At 37.7% G+C, this 11,599-nt stretch overlaps 1 protein-coding gene across 1 annotated transcript; it reads right to left on the reverse strand.

Moving 5' to 3' along the window:
• Window positions 1-10,157: 10,157 nt before the first annotated feature.
• On the reverse strand, window positions 10,158-11,524 carry LOC101953478 (protein BTG1-like). Its single transcript, XM_005309335.4, has 2 exons — window positions 11,235-11,524; window positions 10,158-10,795 (listed from the first exon to the last, which is right to left on the reverse strand). The coding sequence occupies exons 1-2, from the start codon at window positions 11,350-11,352 to the stop codon at window positions 10,443-10,445; spliced, it is 471 nt and encodes a 156-aa protein (XP_005309392.2). The 5' UTR covers window positions 11,353-11,524; the 3' UTR covers window positions 10,158-10,442.
• Window positions 11,525-11,599: the final 75 nt, after the last annotated feature.

The following is an 11,599-nucleotide window of genomic DNA, read 5'->3' on the forward strand; positions in this document are numbered from 1 at the left end:
TATGTTGAGATAATTTATTCTGAGGTGTCAAAAAATGCATACTACATCAGTTTACACTCTCTTTTAATACCTTACATATCACCTCCAAATGTGGCCCTCTGTCTCACATGGCCCTCCCTCTCCCTTCTCTGCTCCTCTTTTCTGTCACCTCATTTTTTCATCAAAGATATTCACTTTTCATTCATTCGAGGAATATTTTCAAAGGCACAAATGGAAATTGAATGACCAATTCCCATTTTTACCCTTGAGAATCTAATCCTGAAATTATAAATTTGCAAAATATTTGCTGCTTCCAAAGTTATGTTCCTTCCTTTTATTACTATTACTTATAATACAAAAATATATGTAATATGGTTTTGGTACCAAAGGAGCTGTAAATTAATCAATATAAAGGAATAAGGCATAAAGTGTTAACTGCATAAAGATTTTAGACATTTTTGAAGTTTGTTCAAATAAAAGTTGTATTAAGCTCAAAAATAAAATACACAAAGAGAATTCATCAGAATTTAGTGGCAAACTAAATGCTCCAATCCTGCAACAGGAATCATACAGCTGGATCCCTTTATCCACATGGACCCCCACTGAAATCAATGGGATTCCACATGGGCACAGGGGTACACCCACATAGATCCAGTTGCTTGAGGCCCCAATCCTGCAATGGACTCTGTCTGTAAAGAGCCCCGGTGACTTTAGTGAGGCCCACATAGAGCTTATTGCGGGATCTGGGTGTACATCTTTAAAAAGTAGTTTTTAAGAAGTGATATAAATGAAAACTAGTACATTCACCATTACACAGCAAGACATTTCATATTTTCTAGTGAGCTTTCAACACCTGTCCATTTTCTGGTTTTTCTTATGTACTGGACAATAAGAAACTGAGCCCACAATCCCTTATTTGTAATTAGGGCATCAAGTGATTAAAAAAATTAATCATAATTAGTTTTGCGATTAAAAAGGGTAATTGCAATTAATAGTGTGATTAATCACACTGTTAAACAATATTAGAATACCATTTAAATATTTTTGGATGTTTTCTACATTTTCAAATATATTGATTTCAATTACAACACAGAATACAAAATGTACAGTGCTAACTTTATATTTATTTTTGATTTAAAGTATTTGCACTGTAAAAAACAAAATAGTATTTTTCACTTCGCCTCATACAAGTACTGTAGTGCAATCTCTTTATCATGAAAGTTGAACTTACAAATGTATAATTATGTACAAAAAAACTGCATTCAAAAATAAAACAATGTAAAATTGTAGAGCCTGCAAGTCCACTCAGTCCTACTTCTTGTTCAGCCAATCGCTCAGACAGTCAAGTGTGTTTACATTTGCAGGAGATAAAGCTGCCCACTGCTTGTTTACAATATCACCTGAAAGTGAGAACAGGTGTTTGCATGGCACTGTTATAGCCGACGTCGCAAGTTATTTACGTGCCAGATGTGCTAGAGTCATATGTGCCTTCATGCTTCAACCACCATTCCAGGGGACATGCTGGTGACGGGTTCTACTCGATAATGAGCCAAAGCAGTGAAGACCGACACAGGTTCATTTTCATTATCTGAGTCAGATGCCACCAGCAGAAGGTTGATTTTCTTTTTTGGTGGTTTGGGTTCTGTAGTTTCCACATTGGAGTGTTGCTCTTTTAAGATTCCTGAAAGCGTGCTCCACACCTCATCCCTCTCAGATTTTAGAAGGCACTTCAGATTCTTAACCTTGGGTTGAGTCCTGTAGCTATCTTTAGAAATCTCACATTGGTACCTTCTTTACTTTCACTGCAGATTTGACAAAACCCATTCTTAAAATTAACAACGCGTTGGGTCATCATCCAATACTGCTATAAAATGAAATATATGGAAAATGCAGGTAAAACAGAGCAGGGGACATACAATTCTCCTTCAAAGAACTCAGTCACAAATTTAATTAACACATAACTTTTTTAACGACCATCATCAGCATTGAAGTATGTCCTTGGAATGGTGGACGAAGGATAAAGGGGCATATGAATGGTTAGCATACCTGGCACATAAATACCTTGCAATGCTGCCTACAAAAGTGCCATGCGAATGCCTGTTCTCACTTTTAGGTGACATTGTCAATAACAAGAGGGCAATATTATCTCCTGTAAATGTAAACAAACTTGTTTGTCTTAGTGATTGGCTGAACAAGAAGAAGGACTGAGTGGACTTGAAGGCTCTAACGTTTTACTTTGTTTTGTTTTTGAGTGCAGTTATGTAACAAAAAAAATCTACATTTGTAAGTTGCACTTCCACGGCAAAGAGATTGCACTACAGTACTTGTATGAGGTGAACTGAAAAATACTATTTCTTTTATCATTTTTACAGTGCAAATATTTGTAATAAAAAATAATATACACTTTGATTTCAATTACAACACAGAACGCAATATATTTGAAAATGAAGAAAAACATCCAAAATATTTAATACATTTCCATTTATATTCTATTGTTTAGCAGTGAGATTAAAACTGCGATTAATCACGATTACTTTTTAAAATTGCGATTCATTTTTTTGAGTTAATCGTGTGAATTAACTGCGATTAGTCGACAGCCCTATTTGCAATACTTAATCACGTATGTCGCTCACACCGAAGACAATGGGGTTACTCATGTGAGTAGAGTTCTCATTTAATAAGGATTTTCAGGATCATGTTCTAAATTTAAACACCACAAAATAATTTTGCTCTTTTTCATTATATAAGCGAAAAACTGTTTTCTAAGACTGCTTTTAATTGTTAATAATGAAATACATACACCTAAGAAATGTTAGGTTTTGTGTTCTAGCAAGCTTGCTTCTAAAGCTGTAATTTTAGACCTGCAAAGCCTACAGCAGTTCTCATACCTGCATTTATATTTTGGTGAAGTTGGTTTTGCTTCCACTGACAGGGAAAAATGTTTTCTTGTCTTCTTAAATCTTTGTTCTATCTCCTGCATTACAGTTTTATTTCTTTATCTCACATACCTTTTAGCATGGGAGATTTGTCTGTTAAAGTAAATTAAAAAAAATACCTTTTCTGGTATGGTTTTCTTTCCTCAAATCAAAAGCTGATTAATTTTACTATAGTTTACTCTGAGGCACTGCTTGGTATCTAATTTAGCGGAATAGTCACTTTTTCCTTTCTTCTTCCTTTATAGTACTGTTTTAACAAGGGCTATTGTGCAGAACAATTGATATCATATGGCTTCTTCTTTTAATGAGTTTGTGCAACAATAAATGTAAATAATCAAGGGGGCAATTATTTAATCTAATCACAAAACTAAATTAATCACTAACTGCAGTTTAATTTCCAGCTCATTGCTTCTGACTGTTTTTCACTGTGACCTATTTAGTAACCTTGATGCATGACCAGAAGGGGCAGCTGAAACTCATGAGTTACCCTGACCAAAAGAAAGATCCTTTCATGAGGTACTGCACAATTTTAATGCAACTACATAAGCACCTCCCCCAAGATTACCTCAGTCACAAGCTAAAAAGGGCCATTTCCTTAAGGCATAATTTACAGTGTTAGAATGAAGAACAATGTAGTCACCTAATACTGTAGAAGAAAATTCAGTAGGAGAAAATTCAGTCCCCTGCAATATCGTGCAAGAAGTCAGGACTATCCTCTTCTGTCCCAAACAAGTCTGCACTGATTCTTATGCCATAGTACAAATAAAATAATTAAAAATATTAAAGTGAATGTAGTTCTAGTGAAAGGTACCAAGTTACTAGTCTTAGAAACCTTATTTCTCTGTTCATCCCCAGATTGGCAGTAGTGAAAGCTTCCCCTTCTCCACCCTGTCAACATGAACCAATCTTTGCTTGGAGGAACCGCTCTTGGGAGCGTAGGGATAGTTCACTCACATTCAAACTTTGATTGTTCTGCTTAAACAGCCAACAAAAGTGCCAATGCCAATTATGATGTTTTTGCGATACAAACACTTGTCCCATAAGAAATTAAGACTACTACCTCATTTTACAGAGCTCACTGAACAGCCTTTAGATAGCTCCAGCTTTCAATCGCTGCCAAACCAATAGGATGCAAACCCATATTCTAGAGAAGAAAGAGCTTTAATTCCATTGACTCCCAAAAAAATTCCCATCCCTATAACGCCCAATATTTTTAGCTTTTTTGAGAGACAGTGGGCAAGGAGTGTGGTGAAGCACTGGAATGGGTTACCTAGGGAGGTAATGGAATCTCCATCCTTAGAGGTTTTTAAGGTCAGGATTGACAAAGCCCTGGCTGGGATGATTTATTTGGGGATTGGTCTTGCTTTGAGGAGGGGGTTGGACTAGATGACCTCCTGCAGTCCCTTCCAACCCTGATATTCTATGATTCTATGGAGTCTCAGCACAATCACTCATACTGCCACTTATGGTAGAAATGAAAATTAGCGTAGACCTCTCCATAACAGCATCACTACCATCAAGAACCCAGACAAATTTGTAATACATAACAAGGACAAGGTTATTTTAATTTTATCTCAAAGCAGTATCTTGGAGAAACAAATCAATGCTTATCCTGAAACTATACTTTTCCCTTCTCCCAGTGTTTTCCCGTCCAGCTGTTTCTCCTGTAATCAGTTCTTCCACAGAGATACTCAAAGTGCCATACATACACATTTAGAGCTCCTTGTATAATATAATCATCATTACTGTGGAACATTGACTACCCTTTCCTAAACATCCACATTGGGCCAAAAGTGCACAACTATACTTGAAAAGTCATCAGTTATACCACCTTATGTTCTAAGCAAGATTAGACAAAATAGTGCCACAGGGTGGATTTGATTTAAATCAAATTGATTTAAATCACTACTTAGGAAGACTTGATTTAATAATTCTGATTTCTACATAAAAGTGCATTCTTGTTGGTTATTATAACCTTAATACATATTCTTCACAACTCAGAGACAGATGTAGGTTTCATTTTTAGAAAGGAACACTATACATTTTTAAAATGATTTATTTTGAAAACTTTTCAGATTAGTTTTACAGCTATATCAGAAAATGAATGATTGTTTGGTTATTTCATTTACCAAAGGTAATTGAAGCAGATATTTATGAAGTCATTGGGAGGTGAACTATCTCCAATTCAACAGGTTATTCATTAATATTTGGAGGATTTTCTTGCTATGCTGTATTAGGAGGAGAACATCACTAGACAGACATTTAAATTGTTTTATTTAACTAAAACAACAACAAAGTTATGTATTCTGTTTTTTTTCTTCAATAGCAAACATAAAATATTTTAACAAAACAAGCATATGAATTTTTGAATTTAGTTAAACATTCAAGTTTTTTAAAATCGGTTTTGTTTTTGTTAAAATTGTTTTTAACTAAAATAGTTAAATGAAATATTAAAAAAAATTAAATTGACTATGTCAGCCAGGTCAACATGAGAAACTTAAAATATTGGCTTCTGCAGATAACGGTCATCTTCACCTTCATTTTCCTGTTTGTTCATCATCTGGAAAAGAAAAACAAGCATTCCTGCTTTTTCAGGTCCCAAACAATTTCTCAATTTGGAATGAATTAGTCCATAGAAAGATAATATTCTTTCTACACCTTCAGAAGAAGCTACTGCTGTTAAAAGTGAGATTATTACTTTAACAGTCTCTGAATCTGAGTCTTTATGATTTTCTTAAAACATCATCAGCAAACATATATTTCTTTAATGGTTTATTATAGCTGGCATTATGGAAGGATGACTGCATGGATGTCCATGTCAGAGCCAACTCCTCTTCTTCAGCAGTTAAGGTTTGACCCTGGTACCGAGTATTGAGAATATTTGCAAGAAAATGAGCTGGAGATAGTGCTTGTCCCATTAGTTGGGTTTTTTTTGAATGCTTGTAATGTAACTCTGTCGTTACATATTTCTCTTTTAAGATCTCACTCAGTTCCTTCCAAATTTCAACAGCATCAGCAATAAAACAGCTATTTCCCTGCATTTTGTTCAAGGCTACAGAAATAGGCTTCAGGGTACTCAGCATGTGTTCAACATTTCTCTTAAGCCCAATGTTGAGAACTTTGGCTGTGACAGTGCCATCTATTTTTTTCACAATTTTGTTCACAAACTGTCATCAGATTAGGACAGTTCTTGATATAGTGCTCAAAACAGTCCACTACTGAATTCCATTGCACGTCTTCTAGGAGAGTTAGCTTGGTTCCTCCCACTTTTTTCAGAGTAGCTGCTACAAAGTGGTTGTTACAGAAGTATTTTGCAATTCAACAACGTTAGCCTTTATTTCTGGAACACTGAAGTCTTTGGCTAGGAGGTGCATCAAATGAGCACTGCAACCGTATGTTATTAGCTTGGGACTCTCCTCACTCTCTTCTAAATAATTTCTTCTCATCTTGGATACATTTGCAGCATTGTCTGTGATCAAGCTACATACTAAACATTTGAATTTTTTTTCTGTTATAGCTTTTACTGCTACTTCTTGTAAGTATTCTGCTGTGTGTGTGCATTTCCTGATGTATCAATTGTTTCTGTAAGGAAGACACTCCCTTCTTCTGTTGTCACACAAGCACATACAACAGGATCAGTGTGGACATTGCTCCACCCATCAAGACTCAGGTTAACAATTTTACCTTCTAGACCTATAGCACACTGCTCAATTTCTCTTTCATACACTTTATCCAGCAATATGTCTGCGACATCTGGTCTGGGTGAACTGTATCCTGCTCTTAATGACTGAACCAAGTTAATGAAGTGTGGGTTCTCAATCATATGGAAAGGAGAGTTTGTTGCATAAACAAACCGGGCAATTTTTTCAACAATTACCTCTTTTTGTAATCTGCTGGTTCTTATTTAGTATTACTCATTGCATTCGATGACACTCAGTACTACTTTAAAGGTGAAATTGTAAAAGGAAGTTCTGCCTACTTCAGCTATTTATTTTTTATCACAACTGCATATAAAATGATAGTACCATAGAGTAAAAACTATATTTTTTGCTCAAACATGAGAATTCAAGAATAGTCCAGAAGGAAGACAGGCAGTCCTTAAGAAAGAAGTATGAATAAAGTTTACCAACCTGAAGATCCTGCATGTTCAGACATGTTCCGTTCACCATCTTCAGTGCAGCTTCCTCCTGAGAAGGAACACTTCTCATGATGTTGTTTCATTTAGGCAATCAGGCCTTGCATTTTTTTGTTGCACTGTTGGCATTTTGCATGCATGCCTGTCTTACCCACAGGAAGAGGAACTTCATTAAAATATTCCCAAACTGGGTCTCTTTTACGGCCTGCTGCCATTATAGGTTTTCCCTTCTAGTGAGAGAATGGTATGGTAGATCTCAAATCAATGAAGGCTACACTCAGAAAGCCCTCAAGACTTCTGGAATATGCTACTCAAACAGTTTCACTTTTGTTTCTACTGCCTGTCACTCCCCTCTCACATTTATCTCCAGACTTCTTCTCCTTGTCCAGATCTATTCTCCCCCCCAAAATCTTCTATTCATTGAACTTTTTGAAACTTTGCACTTGTAGAGCGAGGTAAGGGATTGATTCCATGTACACAAATTTGCAGAGGGACAATAGGGTTGAGGTCTGTTATTTCTCACCTCTATATATCATTTATTTATTTAAAAACATTTTTGCTGTTAACAAGCATGTTATCTCTGGAGACACAAATCCACAGTTTGAGAACTGCAAAACTAAGAGTCTCTGATGGTATCTTCTAGACCGAGCACTGAGTCCCATTGGGTAGATAGAAAGATTAACCTATAGAGAAGCCCCTGGAGCTCCATAAGATTGGGTCCCTAATCCGTGAACTATTGGAACTCATTTACAAAACTTTTCTTAAATATTACATGAATATATTGTCTCATACTACAGAATTAGAATTTATAATCCCTATTCCATGATCTTTGAGTTATAATGTACCTTAATTAAAACTATCTTTAGATAGGTTTTTGAGGAAAGAAACTATTTTATCACTCTATTCACTTTAGAATTTCACAGAAGGCAACATGCAAGAAAAACATTTTGATGAAGCCTGCCATTTCCATCTTTTTAATACTCTGTCTACATGTCAAACCACAGCCAGGGAACTGTCTCTGCAGTAGACATAGCACACTAAAGTGTCCTAAAAAGCTCATGTACCTGCTGCTCTCTAGCTAACACCCAAAGAAGTGTTCCTCCAAACGAAGCACAAACCAGTAATTTCATAGCTTGAAATAATAATTTTCTAGTTTCTGCAAGACTGCCCTGAAAGAACCCAGAGGTTACGGAAACTGGTTCTTTTATTTCCCCTACCCCGATCCTGTTTCTTTGGAATTCTTTGCTATGCAGTTCCATGCAAAAGACAGTGCTACCATACAAGACAGACAATCATACTACAGTCCTTAGCATTATTAGACCATTCCTAATAGTACTATAGATAATGTACTATACGTGTAATATTACATCATCTTAGGCTGAAACAGTTCACTATGCAGTGTCTCACCTTATATAGACATACATTTATTTCAACTATATAAATATTACAAGGTCAGTTTTAGTCTAACTAAACTCCATCTTAACACATCTTTCATCTACAAACTATAAAACTCTAAAATTCCATTAAATGAAAACTAGGCATGACTATACCCTTTTGAGAATGTAAACGAGGAAATTTAAATAGTTTTAAATCAGGAAACAAAAATACAGCATCTCTACCATCTTTCAAAAAATATTCTTCTTTCAGAAACTTTAGTCTACTTTCTTTTTTTCAGTTACTCTTTCTACTAAACATCTGTTTAGAACTGAGTTACATTTGTGTGTGGTAGGAGTGGCATATTAGAAGCACTGCACAAAGTTATTTTAGTGTGTTAACATTTAAGTTTTTTTTTTTTAAATGTAACAATTATGCATTCTGTTCAGATTAATCGCTCCTGTTACATAAAACCACTGTCACCTAGTTAATTAGGATGTAACCAGCAGTTACAAAGCCCACCAGCTTTTCCAAAACAGAAATGGATTATTTTCAGCTGAGTTACAAGGACCATTTCTAACTTGCCTGGACTTGTCCATCAACTGCATGCTTTGCCATGTTAATGAGACATTTTGCAAGGCTTATTGCTGACATGCTGACAGTAGACAAAGCTCTCTTTCATTAACCACGTAACTACGATCTAGTACAGGGCTACTGAAAACATGAACACTGGCGGTATGCAGGCCTCAAAGGTTCTATTAAAATTCATATCTTATGACTACTAAAAAACAAACAACCCACAACGTCAAACAATTTCACTCTATCTTTTGGTGAAGCATTAATAACAAAATCTCCCATGTAGCAGACTATTTGGCAGGCTATTAGCCTACTTTTTATTAAAACCAGTGCTTCCATCAAACTCTCTGTAATTGATAAAGTACCATAGACCATATTTAACATGATTTTACCAAATTAAACTTTAAAAAATGACTAAAATGGCATAAAATGTAAAGTTTTAAAATTTATTAGGACTGTAAATTTTTAATTTCTTGTAAAATAGGATATAGGTGAGACATTACTACATTCAACTGTAAAATTTCCATCTGATTTAAGATGAATATACTATCTTACTCTGTACTAAAGATGTTTATGACTAACTGAAAACTCACTTTTCCAATTTAACAGCCAAACACCCAGGAGCATAAATAAGTCCTTTACTAAGTCAGATGTGTTCTACCTTCCTAACTGCTCAAAATTTGTATCTGAGCAGTTCTTAAAAAAAAAAAAAAAAAGTCTATAGATCAAAACAAGTCAAGGTGAACTGACATGAGGAAAGAACCACACACTTTTCTGAAAAATATCTTATGTTCATTAAAAGATTTTATATATTGTACTGAAAACTGGATGAACTGAATTGTCTGGGCATGTCTCTACTGTATTGTTTTTCTCCAAGATAGTCTTTAAGTTTATAGGGAAGCAATTCCTTCTTTGAAAGCTGCTTGGGCATGATAGGACTTCTTCGCTATGAAATATGTTAGTACGAAAGTTATATTTGTCATTTGTGCCTTCCAGCTGTATTTTTATCACCCTGAGAAAAGTTTGTACAGGCAAGTCACTGGAGAGATTTTTAATTACAGTTGGTTAGAGCTGTGTTTTTTTCCTAGAAGTTACTCAATAAGTACAGGAATCTTGTGGAAAGTTATTATAAACTAAAAGCCATTTTAAAGAGAGAATTAAGTTACTTTTCTTTTTATTACAAATAGCCAAGGATTCTGTCAAAATAGATATCTGTAGAACAATCAGCTGACTGTACATTTCATTTACAGTATACAATCCAGAAAATTACATGCAGTTTAAAGAACTGCTTATACATTAGCCCTTGGCCACAACAAAGAACTTGGCAGTACTACTACAACTTTAATGGCTATGGGGTGAAAATCAACATCTCAATTACATCATCTAACTTCATTATGAAACTGGGATACATACATACATCATTGTACAAGGAATGTTAATTTTTAACTAGAAACTGTCATCATGTTGTAATTCTTGGAAGGGCTTGATCTGCCAATTCTCCATTCCTCTTTACAGCTGTTTCTACTCTCCAGAGCTTTGGCAGTCTTCAGACCTGGTGGGGGGCTTTCATAAAGGACACAGATAGACCCATCTTCTCCTATTCTATAGGACACCTCAAAGGGATCAATCCAAAGAGTCAATTCGCTGGGTAAGAGCTGGAAGAGTCTCTGATGGCTCAGTCCAATCATGCCGGCTGCCTTCCCTATCAAAGGGTCCATCTTGTGGTTGATCCTAATGCATCGGTACCCTGAGCCCTTGGAGGGCATCAGGGGAAACCAGTGGTGTTTATAATGGTCTGTGGGAGGGAACAAAGAGAAAGACAGAAACGTTACTGCTGGCACAAGGGGGCCAGGCAACTCCAACACAATCACCTTCCCTCAATCCCTTTATGAAGGGCCCTCCAGCTGCACAGGGATTCACAGCACTAACCCTGGGAAGGGAGGATACTAATGAATGGCGGGTTATCTAGCCACAGCCGGGCGAGGGGGTGGGAGGTTTCCCTAGCGCCAACCATCCGTTGGCCCGAAGAAGGGAAGAGAGGTCGATAACGCCGTGGGATGGAGGGGCAGAGACAAGGGAGCAGAGGGCGAGGACTGGACTGCCCGTCTGGGGCATCTCCGACACCCGGGGGGGGGGGGGGGGAGGCAGGGCCAGTTCAAGGGCTCTGAACCTTGCTGCCCCTAGAGGGGCTCAGGGCGATCCCGGCACTCGGGGCTGCCCCCGCCCGCCCACACCTCGCAGCGCCTCCTGCAGTGACTCGCTGAAGCAGCGCAGCTGCTCGTCGCCGATGCCGCCGGGGGTGCGCAGCAGGCGGGTGATGAAGCCCGCGGCAGTGGAGATCTCCGTCTTCATGGCCCCCGACCCCGCTGTCCGCCTCCTCAGCGCCCCACACCAGTGACCAAGTGGTCCGGCGCCCGCCCCGCGCACGATCCGCGCCTGGCCCCCTGCCAGCGCAGGGCTCAGCCGCTGGGTGGTGCGGGACGCGCGGCCGGCCCCCGCCACCCACTCGACGCTACTACAGCGACCGCTGAGGAAGGAGCTCGAGTAAACAGTGAGGGACCCCCCTCTCCGTGGGGCGGGGCCCATCAGGACCAATGGT

The sequence above is a fragment of the Chrysemys picta genome, chromosome 7 (assembly GCF_011386835.1).
Source record: "Chrysemys picta bellii isolate R12L10 chromosome 7, ASM1138683v2, whole genome shotgun sequence".
NCBI lineage: Eukaryota > Metazoa > Chordata > Testudines > Emydidae > Chrysemys > Chrysemys picta.